The 12,551-nt window shown below is 32.3% G+C and overlaps 1 protein-coding gene across 4 annotated transcripts in view; it reads right to left on the bottom strand.

Moving 5' to 3' along the window:
• Positions 1-12,551, bottom strand: part of LOC118205487 (stromal interaction molecule homolog) — a 137,474-nt gene that overhangs the window by 64,114 nt on the left and 60,809 nt on the right. For 3 of the 4 annotated variants that reach the window (XM_085807192.1, XM_085807190.1, XM_085807193.1), the window contains exons 7-8: positions 11,828-11,918; positions 8,842-9,075 (exon numbers count right to left, since the gene is read on the bottom strand). In XM_085807192.1, the coding sequence (XP_085663318.1) occupies positions 8,842-9,075; positions 11,828-11,918 (325 nt within the window). The remainder of the gene's footprint in view (positions 1-8,841; positions 9,076-11,827; positions 11,919-12,551) is intronic. The other variant, XM_085807191.1, reaches the window with a different exon arrangement.

The raw sequence follows: 12,551 nt of genomic DNA, 5'->3' as shown, positions 1-12,551 counted from the left end.
CACACTAGCCCTACATAAAAACATCAGAAAAAAAAAGTAAAACTAGAAAAATAAAATAATTAATAGTTTTAAAGAGATAAATAAAATATTAATGAAATAAATTAATAGCAAAGAGTCTAATAACAAAATATTGGATCCTGTATTATCTAGAGCTCCAGATGGAATTGTAATTTTACTCAAGTATTGAGAAATACTGAAGTCCGGTTTGAATGAGCTCTCGCTGAATTTAAGTGCTGAATATGTTTAGGTTAAAATAATGCTGACAAAGAATTATTTTGAGGATTGATAGAAACATAAATCACTCCTTTTCCAGCACATCAATGAAAAAAGGAAAACATTTAAAGTGTCACCAATAAGAATAGTGAATCCTAGAAAAACATGAAAATGTGGAAGAAAATTAAACAGAAAATATGAATAAAAAAATGAAGATAGCATAGTCAGAAACTTTCTGACCATAAACCTCAGCCGATTCAAGCATAGTTGCCAAGAAAAATACATGGCAGAAGAACAAATGTCTGAATCTAAGGGCTTATCTCTAAGAACACATGTAAGGCAGTATAAGTGACCATTTTCATCTCCCATATTTGGTTACATAGACCTGAAAAGTTTACAAATATTCTTTGTGGGAAGTTACACATGTTGGAGCTTAATTTCTTTTAAATATTTCATTAAATTATAATTTATTTTAAATATTTTATTAAATTTGACATATTGTTGAAACTATATGGTTCTACTTCAGTTTTCAGTTACAAATTGTGGATAATTGACATTGCTGATACTGAATAAACCCCTTTACAAGGGCCACGAAAAATTTATCTTATCCCAAACAAGCTGTCATAAATTTCTGACACTTCTCAGAAGAAAAGGTTTCAACATGCACGTAAGAGAATGTTTATCCTTAAATGCCTTAACTGCCTTCCACGAATTTGTTTCCCAGGGAAAGAGAGGTATGCATTCAGAGGTTATAACTTCCCAAGTTTTACTTACTGCTGAAATAAAATGTTACAATAGCAAAATAATTTTATGCTAAACTTGTGGTTTGGTTTTAAAAAAAATGAAGTCTCAGAGCTCATCTTATTTAGGGCTCTTGATAGGCTTTGACTAGAATTGCAATTTATCTAAAAAAATTAGAAGGAACCAATTTAAGTGCTGGCTGAATGCATTTCATATTAAAAAGCACAGTTTACAGCTTTGTATAATAGTCCATAGGAATACTTAATTCATACATTGGAATTCTAAATATAATATTACATTCATTTTCCTATTTTATTTTTATATTTTCCAATATCTGTTCACTAAATTATAAAGGCCATTTAAACATTATCCTGACTTCATCATACTTTAATACCAGTTCCTAATATATAACATATAGATATAATAATAAAACATATAAACACTAAAAACCTAGAGAGCCATATTCGACACTAAATTTAACTTCAGAAATTTGATGCATTGAGTCTTTTTAATCAGTTTTCACATGAATCATTCCATGAAATTTCGAATTATCTGCATTTCAATTTATCATAGGAATTATTACTGCTTGCTATAAGCATCAAGTCTTTTTCTCTTCTTGCACTGTTATTGACGCCTCAATGGTTCTTTGGGGAGATGGAGCGAATGTTCTTCATTTAAAAACCAGTACATATTTTTCACTGTTTCTTATTTACATCATCAATCTTCTGTGCAATTATTGTACGTATAGTCTTTAAGAATAAGTTACTTCTTTTAACTGAAATATTCTTTCCCCACACCTTAAATTTGTTATTTTCTTTCCCTGGTCAAACTTTCAGCACTCGTTTATCACACCATTTTATTAATATTATTAAACTTAACAATAAAAATTAAATGTTTATCAGTGAGAAGAATATATAGAAAATTGCTTATCAACATTACACAGGAAAACATAAAAGAATATTGCCCTATTATGGTACTGCAAAATAAGTCTATAAACTTAATGTTTACTGTCAGAAAAGCAGCACATGCAAGAAAAATATATGGAAAAAGCTATCAAAATGAAAAGAATTGATTTGAACTTTAGATGTCACATAAACCAAAGCAGCAGATATGTATATATTCAGCATAAAAATAAAATAAATTTTTGAAAGAATATGATTGTTTTCATCAGAAAGTTATGTCTGCCTTAGCACATATTTAAATTCAGCAGTCTCAGACTGAGATGGGGGGGGGGACCTCATAATCTGCTAAATGTAAAACTTTTTAACTATTTTAAACTTCCAGCACATAAAGGGCAATGTACAACTTGCTGCAGCTACTTACAGCTCACAGTACATTGAAATTTTTAGTATAATTCTTTTTTTGCACATCATCAGTTAGAGAATTTTCAAAATGCACACACATTAATGATAATCTTATCTTCCAAGAATATTTGCCACTGTTCAAATATGTTTAGTTTTTCTTCATTCAAGTTCTTAAGAGAGATTAGAACTGTGAAATTAGAACAACTTCTACACACCAACCTTAAGAATAAGTTAATTATTTATGCTGTGGTTCAGCTATTGACTTCTGTATTTTTAATAGATTTTTTTATTTTTCAAAATTGTTGCTCTAATATGTACTGCATTCTATCCACATTCCTCAGAGAGTGTGAAAAGGTTGAGGTGATAAAAGAATGTAATGAGTGCTTTCTTTATGATGGGGAAAAAAAATTAGCTAGCCATTTTGTAAGTATCTTTTTTTCTCCCTCAAGATATAATGTACCTCTGCTTCTAGTAGTCCATAAAAAGGTATAAACCATACACTTTAGCACCATTAATTTAATCTGCATCATTCCCAACTGTTACGAGCTATTGTCCTTAACTGCATGCCTGGAAAACAAAATAAAAGCTCTGGGAAAGCTGCAAATTGAGAACATCCATCAAATAATATATTTTGTATATACTTTTTATCCACCTGCCTGTTTTTGCCAATGCGCCATATAGGCACTGCTTTTGGGCCTTTACTGTATGCCTTACATGCAGTCCCAATTCTCTATTGCTTTCACTGTTTTACTCATATTTTTTTCCATTTTTAATATCAAATTAATTATATAGATGACATGAGATGTCCACTAAGTAGTAGTTCATACAGTCTATCTTGTTCTACAGTGATTGGTTCAAGAGCCTGCACTTGGTTTATGTTATTTGCATTTAATTCGGCAAATATTTCTTTTAGTACTTAGCTTTTCACATGAATTTTACTGTAGGTATGATAACTTTCTTGATGTACAGGAGTTAAAACTTTTTTGCATAAAATAATGGCTGATTCAGAATGTATGCAGACAATTTTTCACGATTTCATATTAGAATCTGAACTGTGTGAAACAAATCTGAGAGCAGTGAAAGTCTTCTAGATGACTCCAACATTAGCATAAAAAATTATGGCGGTAAAGATATGAATTTACTATTTCGATTGGATGGCCGAGTTCGACTGAGTGAAAGACATGCAACAAAAGGAAGTAAAGGAAAGGTCTTGGATGTTTACCATCTCCACTAAGACTAGCAGAAAGACAGTTTTAGAGGTGATTTTTACCTACAGAAAAAACTAAACTAACACTTGCAAGACAGTGCAATATGTGTTCACTGAAGTATGAAGTAAAATGACAACAGCAAAAGAATTAGAAAAGCAACTCGGCATTTTATATGTACTGTGCCACTTGCCTTGTTTTAAGATATATCACAAAGTATAAGATACACGAAAACCAATCCTTGAAAACAAAAAAGGCTAAGTAGATGTAACTACAGTAACTGTAATCAAACATAATTGCAAAATTATTGTACCTCTTGCAATGTAATATATATATATATGTGTGTGTGTTACCGTGAAAGACCGAAATTGGAGAATGTCGACTTTCACCGGAGAATATCAACATACACCAAATACATCGGTGAAAGACCAAATATTTCACTACATTCTTGTATATTTGGACCCTCACCGGTGTACGTCGACAATCACAGATATGCTCTGGTGAAAGTCGAAAAGAGAGGTCATAAAGTGCCATAATAGTTTAAGTTGTTGCAATAAATAAGATTTGAATCACATAATTTAGTAAGTTTTTTATTACTGATATTTTATTTTCTCATTTAGAACGTACGGTATAATTAAGTAAGTTTTTAACTTCTATTATTTTCCTTTCTCATTTTGAATGTATTGTGTGTTTTAGGTTCTCGTGTTCTTATTTCAAGTCTTAAGTACGTTTATTCGCGACTGAATTACAGAGAAGAAAATATAATATTGTTATATGTTCAAAATTCACCATTAGTACATGGTGAATGTCGACATTAACCGGTGCAAGTCAGAAATAAGAGTATTTGGGAAATATTTCGGACATAGACCAAGAGACTATGTGAATGTTGACATTCACCGGTGAAAGTCATTCTCCAGATTTCGGTGTTTCACCGTAACATACACTGGTGTGCAAAAATTAAGGACGAGACGGTTTTTTCAATATAACTTTGTACAAAAGCTTTCCAAATCAACACATTTAATACCGTAAGATCCCGAATACGTAAGGACATGAGTAATGTAAGCAACACTTACTAAAAGAGAAATCAGAGGGATAAAAAGAAGCTTCATTGAAAAAGTAGGATGGAGCGCAATGCGACTGGAGGCCGAAACATCCCTGTGATGGGTGTCCAGCAAGAAACATCCGGTCTTTAATAGAGGATATGATCTCCCCTGACTGCTAGGCAGGTTTCACAGCGTCTGCCCATGCTGAGAATGAGGGTGTCAATGAGTTGTTGAGGCATTGCTGCCCATTCGTCTTGCAGCGCCAATTGAAGCTCCGGAATCGTTACTGGTGGTAAGGTACGAGCTGCCAAGCGTCTGCCTAGAAAATCCCATACATGCTCGATGGGATTGAGATCCGGAGATCGTGCCGGCCAATCCATACGTTCAATATCCTCACTCTCTAAGAGCTGTTCGGCAGCTACTGTGCGAAGACATGGTGCATTGTCGTCCATGAAAAGGAACTGCGGACCCATAGCGCCTCTAAAAAGACGCACATATGGAAGAAGAATCTCGTTACAATAACAGGTCCCGTTGACTGAACCTGCGTCGAAGATGTGAAGGTCTGTATGACTACCAAGCATGATGCCTCCCCAAACGAGAACACCACCACCTCCATACCTGTCCCTTTCAATGATGTTTGAGGGATGATTGCGGCTTCCCCGCTCTCTCCAGATGAGTATGCGATTAGAATCGCTACTCAGACTGAATCTGCTCTCATCTGTAAAGAGTACTCGTCCCCATTCATTGTCTCTCCAATTCCGGTGTTCCCGGCACCACAGAGAACGCCTTCTCCGATGGGCAGGCGTTAGAGGTACACACCGTACAGGGCGTCATGCAAACAGACCACCACCGTGCAGTCTTCTGGCCACGGTAAAACGTGATATCGGTCGTCCAGTCACCTGTGTCGTGTGTCTAGTGATTTCTCCTGCTGTCTGCCGCCTGTTTCTTCTGGCCTGTAAGGCAATATACCGGTCATCTGCGGGTGTGGTTCCTCGTGGACGACCACTACTAAACCCCCAGATAGCTGTTCCTGTAGTTTGAAATTGTCTCCAAAGTCGTGAAACGATGCTGTGAGCAATTCTGAACTGTGCAGCCACACTTGTCACACTGCGGCCTTCCTCCAACTTCCCAATGATTCACCTCGGGTAAAAGCATCCAGATGTCGTCTAACAGATTGATTATTCGCCATTTCTCACTGAGGCAGCAACTTGGTGTGATTTTAACTGCTATACGGCGTGCAATCTCTTTGCCAGAAATACTGATCTTACACTGACAACATGCTTTATACTACTCAGACACTCCCCCATTACGTCTACCTGCATATCTGCGCATGTGCTACCGTACATCACCTTACTTAATCTCCTGATTGGTCTTTCTGTCCGCTCTGCCTCTTTGTTCAGCTGATATGCTAATTTTTCGACTTCGTCCTTAATTTTTGCACACCAGTGTATGTATATATACAATCAAAAATGTAAATTGCTTGTTAGACACTCATATAAAAAGAAGAGATAACTTCCAGAGAAAATAGTATATTATTGTCTTTGCAGTGAAAGAGTTGCTTTAAATGCTTAAAAATATTATAAATATTAATTTTAATAACATTCTCCTACGCAAAAATATGAAATAAACAAAAATGCAAATTAAAAAAAAGGTGATATTTTTTAGATCAAATTGAGGAAAAAATGAAACAGTTAAGTGGTTAAGCAGAACTATTTCTGTCACTAGAAATCACTTTAAAAAAACTGCATTCTACAAGGAAATAGTGAATGATTCCTTAAATTTGAACTTCATTTTAAATATAAGTTCTATTCCTGAGCTCATGTGATTACTCAAAATGGCACTGAACATACACAGCAAGTTATAACACAAGCAACAGCACACAGGAATGATGATGAGTTTATGAGATATGCAAAATATTACTTTAAGTTACAGCCAATGACTATAGGAAAAAAAAGAAAATAATAATTGCTTAAAAGGGAAAGAATGCAGAAAACGAGTTTTCCTAAATGGACCAACAGTAACATCAATGCAGTAAACATAATAAGCAGTTTCAAACACTAAACTGCTATTTTTTTTTTTTTTTTTTTTTTTTTTTTTTTTTTTTTTTGTACTGTGTACTATACTTAACTTTGAAGATCTAACTTTAAATTGGTATTCACTTTCCATAGCCATAATACTGTTATTACATGATGCAATTAAACACAGCCATACTTCTGATTCATTCTGCGCATTGCTCATAATAGAGTAGTTATGCAAGTGTAACCATGTTGAGGCTAAAACTGACAGGAAATTCACTGTTTCAAGACTGCATACATTCTACAGTTTTTAAACAATTTATAAGATATTTTCTGCCTCCTTTCCACATGCCTTTGTGGTGTACCTGGAAGCATGCTCACTCAATGGATATTCGGGAGGTCTGAAGTTCGAATACCAAAGCAAGGGCATCGCACATTTTCACGTTCTTGCATTAATATAATCTAATGATTATATGAACAGACTGCTGAAGCACAGGTACTTTGATGTTTCCAAAACTTTATGATTATGATTCTTTGTTCATACTAAGTTTTGCCCAACTTGAAAAGTCGTATTCATCCTCTCCTCTGCTATTTCACAGTCAAGATACCACATCTGATACACCCATCTGATAGCTTGCCTCCTACTGTCTACATTGCTGGCCTATTTCTACCTTCCTCCCCCCTTTTACATTAGTTGTTCCTTAGTTTTTGTGAAGAAAATGATGCTGAAAGCAACCTTAGCAACAAAAAACATGCAGAACATACTGTTTAATGTTGCTCAGCCCGAAAGAAAAGTCTTAATTGGTACAATTTTCTTGCTCCCAAAAGCCACATGCGTGGCTCTTTCATCTGAGTACAGGGTTATTCTTAAGATCCAAATAAATGGCTGAATAAATTAGTATTTTACTATCCAAAAAATTGATCGTATCCATGTATTGTAATACCCAGCTTACAAGCTTACAAGCGTATGGCAGCCAAGGCAAGTTGATGTTACAAGACTAAGGTTACATGCACAAAACAAGATCAGATATTTTCAAAGCAAATCTTGTGTTTTAGATTGCTTGCATCTATAATTACTGATGAGTCAACCTAAGCACAAATGTGAGATAAATGCATTTTACAAACAATGCTATAATGGACAGACAAAAATATGGAAGGAACAGAAGCAAAATAATGACATAAAAATGCATCTGAGAGTGGCTACACTGTAATACATACTATGGGAATCTCCAATAATTGAAACCCTGAATACTACTTCCCTGCAGATGCAATCACTTGGTACCAGGTCTTAATTATTATGTCTGAAGAATTATATGACTGAAGAATGCTTAATTTTATTTCTTTATTTTCACTCATTTTTTTTAAATGATAATTCAATTTGATTTCATTGCTTATTATTACAGCTCATAACTCAACAACCTCAACTTTAGTCAATAATACATCACTGATTCACTCCCTTTTATATGCTTAGAAGACATAATGTTCCCTTGTGTTTTAGCTGTTTATTTTGATCCGTAACTTCAGTGTATGAGACATTTAACTTATTCCAGAGGTCATCTATAAATCATGAATTTTATTGCTAAAGAAATTAATTACAATATCTATTACTGACATCTACATCATTTTTGAAGATAAATACAAAATGTGATACTGAAAGAAATGTAAGTTTTTTTATCCTGATAAGATATAAATTTCTACATAAGTAATTTACATAGCAAGAACAATAGCACCTTCTTCAAGTATTAATAATGAAAGAATTGAGAAAATGCTTCTAATTAAATAATTAACATCAAAACTTAAAAAGAAAACAGAAAAATTCTCTCTCAGTATGCAAATGATTCTTCAAACCTGTTGCTTAACATTGAAAAAATAAAAAAGGGCCTGATTCAGATGACCATATTTGACAGTAATTTTTTTACTAAAACAACCCTTACTTTTGCCATAAAATCAAACACAAAAATAAATATACTGATTCCTCTTTTAAAAGCTCGTTAATAATAATAATTTCTTATTTAATATTAATATAAATGCTTCCACAGTCTATTATAAATTATAAGAACCATGGCATAGCATAATTTCTTATAAAGCTATGAACAAAAAATAACAATTATTATAGTTTAACTCAAAATAGCTTATCTTAAACACAGTTTAGTAAACTAATAAAATTATAATATACATCATACTAAATATGATGAAAAACTAATAGTAAGTGCTACTAAAACTATTGACACAAACAGAAGATCCAAGAAAATCATTATATTTCACTAGCAATTGTAGCTTAGTTAAGATCAGGGTAACAGAATAAAAAACTTAAACTTACACCATCTTTTGCTGCAGCTAACTGTTTTTCTGCTGCTGCTTTCTTTTCATTATAATGACGCAATTCTAATTCATGAGTAAGTTGCAGCCAGTGCTGTAATGCAGGAGATGGAAACCACTTTTGTGCTTGCAAAGCTCGCTCAGCAGATCGTAAATCTTCAGTTACAATTCTTAATTCTTCTTCTAATCTTTGAATTTTGGTCTGATCAGCTTCTGAATTTCCACATGAATCCTGCTGTTTGCCATTTACAAAGGAAAAAAATAGTTTATAATAATAATAATAATAATATAGGCACTTCTTTTGTTTCCTCTACGACAGCTGAACTACTGACAGCGTAATTAATCAATCATATATCAAAAGACTTTAATGCATAGTTTTCCTTTTTTAAACTTAATTAAGATGTACTCAAAACATATGAAACTAAATTAACTACTCAAAAATTTAAACTTAAATTAATTCAAGAATTACTAAATTAAAAAATTTATAATGTGTAGAAGTTTACTTTTTTATCCAGGAATATATATCTGTTCAGGTCATTTAAATTCGGATACAACAAGTCACATGAGGGTTAAGCCCAATAGCCCAATTCACACTAATGCGATGAGTTCATGTAAAATAATGAATACTGCATTAAGAGCAAATTTTAATACACCTTCGGGTACATAGATAATAAAATTAACATCAATAATGAAGGATTTTTGAAAAGTAAGAACATTTACCCGAATTGCCTTAACAAAACAAATAAAAATGAACAAGAAGACTTTCTTGATTTAAGTGTTTCTGACTTCCACAAGATAAAATTATTTGACAAAAGGGGACTTTTTAACCTCCATATCGTTAAACTGATTAATTGGAATTCCAAAATTTCTAAAAAGAGTACTGCTAACACATTTTTCAACCAAATTCAAAGAATTAAAAATATCTGCAGAGAAATTAGAGTTTGTAAAATGAAATACTTATTTTAATAAAATGACAAGAAGACTTCAAGAAAATGACATTCTAAAATACTATCAGTTTGCACAAAGGCCTACGAAGATGACAAGATGGAAGGCAAAGGAAAACTCTACAGAGAACTACTAGTCATTTCTTCAGTTTTGAAACAAGATTTTTTTTTAAACCTTTCTAACAATTCTTTTAAAGTATAGTGTACTTCCTTGTGTCCAGTATTGTGCTAAAAATTTCATTTGAATTAAATTACATTCAGTAAAATGTTATAATTTGTGAGCAACACACCTCTGAATCTGTAGAATTCAACATTTTCCTTAACTAGTTATCCTCTTAGTTCATATTAGTTTGATTTTGCCAGAATCTACTACATACACTGTATTCATAACTTCCTTATGCAACCTTACTTTGTAAGCATTGGTTATAGACAGATCCTTCAAACAATAAAAATGTTTTAAATGATGCATTTTTTCATGTTTTCACATTTCTAAATTTAAAAAATCAGTTTTGTAAAAATTACAAACTCTAACATTCTACTCTCCTCCCTCGTTCACATAGTTAATGTCTAGCAAAAATGTATACTAATTTTAAAAAATAAAACAATAAGTTTAACACCCATATACTGTCCAACATATTTAATACTAAAATTTGGAGGGGGGGTCTTCCGCCTTTTCTTGGCTTTGAGGAGTCAGTTAAAAATAAAACTATACTGTTACAAATACTGTCTTAAGTGAAATTGGGACTTATAAATCTGTAACATTTTTTAAGTTACAATTTTGTTGCATTTGGGATGCCAAAAACATTTTCGCACAAGTCTTTAAGTGCTATGACTGCTTTAATAATATTTATATGCAGTTTTATTACACACAGATAGGATTCAGATGCAGTTAAGATCATCTGTCAACCAAAAAAAAAAAAAAAAGAGAGAGAGAGAAAGATTAGATATATTCTTAATTTTTAATGTATGCAAACCTTTTAATTTATGGCCTCGTTATGTGCCAATAATAAGCTTGCCACTGCTCTCTAGAACATGAATTATATAAGATAAATTCATGGTCAAAGAAAGTACGAACTCGTTTCATGCTCTAGAATTCATGTTCTGTTCTACAGCATGTTTCATATTCTAGGCTGCATGTCCTAGAATCCATGCTTTTGTGAATAAGATTGTCTATTAAGAAAAATTGGTTTTGATCTAAACATTTCATGACAATCTGCATTGACATGAAATCTTGCCACTTAACATATCAATACATATCAATATCAGAAGCATTTTTCTAAAGTGTTTCATTTTTTTATTACCTAAAAATTTAAATATTTAATTTTTCAATCAAAGTATGATCTTACATTGAACATAATCTCATATTCTAAAGTCATCTTTATCTTCATTCTAAATATCTTTATAAATTTCTGTCACACACCTGTAAAATACTTTGTTTTGTTTCTCAGAATGAGTAGAACCTTTACTAAACATAACTAAGTGCTGGAGAGCCACATAAAAAGTTAGATTTCATACTTTATTAAACTGATTTTTTATATCTAAAAGTGCTAAAACATATCTATTTTGTATCATTCAAAACAGTTTTGTATTTGGAAGTATATGTTAATGCCCAGCAGTTCTCAAATAAAAAAAAAAGACTGCATAAGAACTTTAGTAAGTACATACATATACACAAAATGTATATCATTTAACATTAACTACAAATAAATAAAAGTGCATGCAAAAAGATATCAAACATAATTAAGTGATTTTAACAAAATTCCTGATGTTATCTGCCTTAAAACTGATGCCTCAATTGGATGCTTTCAAAGGGCACAAAGCGAAAATCACAAGAATGCAGTTATTTCTTTTGCCAGGAACTGAACCTGAAATGAACTAACTGCATTCTATGATCTTATCCATTCAACTGCTTTCAGACAGGCACAATAATGAAATAGTTTCAAGTGCTTTTCATGGGAACAGATTCTACTTCTAATACATGCTTGTAACAAAATATAGCTTATGGAATAATTGTCATGCATGACAGACAGAACAGGCACTTACTTTCACAAAAGTAATTTCATTTTGTAACCTACGTTCTAAGTTCTTCTTCTCTGTCACAACTAATTCTTGTTCAAGTTTTGCTTTATCTAATCTAGAAAATAAAAACAGAGCAAAATAATAGCCAAAATTTACAGCAAAATATAAAGTTTATTAAAATAACACCAAATATGGGTAAAATAATGTTTTTGCAACCAATGAATTCATAAAAGTAATATTTGCATCAAAAGAAAGGGGGGAACAAATAAGGATGCTAGTGCATGGATTTTGGTAATTTAACCAAAACAATACTTAACCTCTTTAACATCTTTTCTTAAAAAGCATGACAAATGCATAAGGACTAGCATGTCCAATACATAAGGACTACCACTTTTTACAGTGTTTAGTAGCCATTTTGCTCCTTGCTTATTTCCTTCCTTTTTTTGCATATCCTTATGCAAAAAGCTATATTGATGAGTAGAAAAATTAAGAAGCACAACATATGTATCTATGAATGGAAGGATTCCACACTAAAAAATACAGGAACATATCCTCACCCTTGCTTTGTTACAGCTATGGTTTCTAGTAAAAATTATAGTTTACAAGTTTCATACCATTACATGCCATGAACATTAAGATAGCTTCAAATTATATCTCAAGAGTGTTTTTCACAAAATACAAAGTAATGAATAAAAAATTTATTTAACTAAACCTTATACTAAAAAATACTTCACATGTTTTACATATA

This window comes from Stegodyphus dumicola, chromosome X1, assembly GCF_044657685.1.
Source record: "Stegodyphus dumicola isolate Sdum_Otavi_A_Nest chromosome X1, ASM4465768v1".
In the NCBI taxonomy this organism is placed as follows: Eukaryota; Metazoa; Arthropoda; class Arachnida; order Araneae; family Eresidae; genus Stegodyphus; species Stegodyphus dumicola.
The sequence above is the reverse complement of the archived record's forward strand: the minus strand, read 5'-3'. Positions and strand labels throughout refer to the sequence as shown.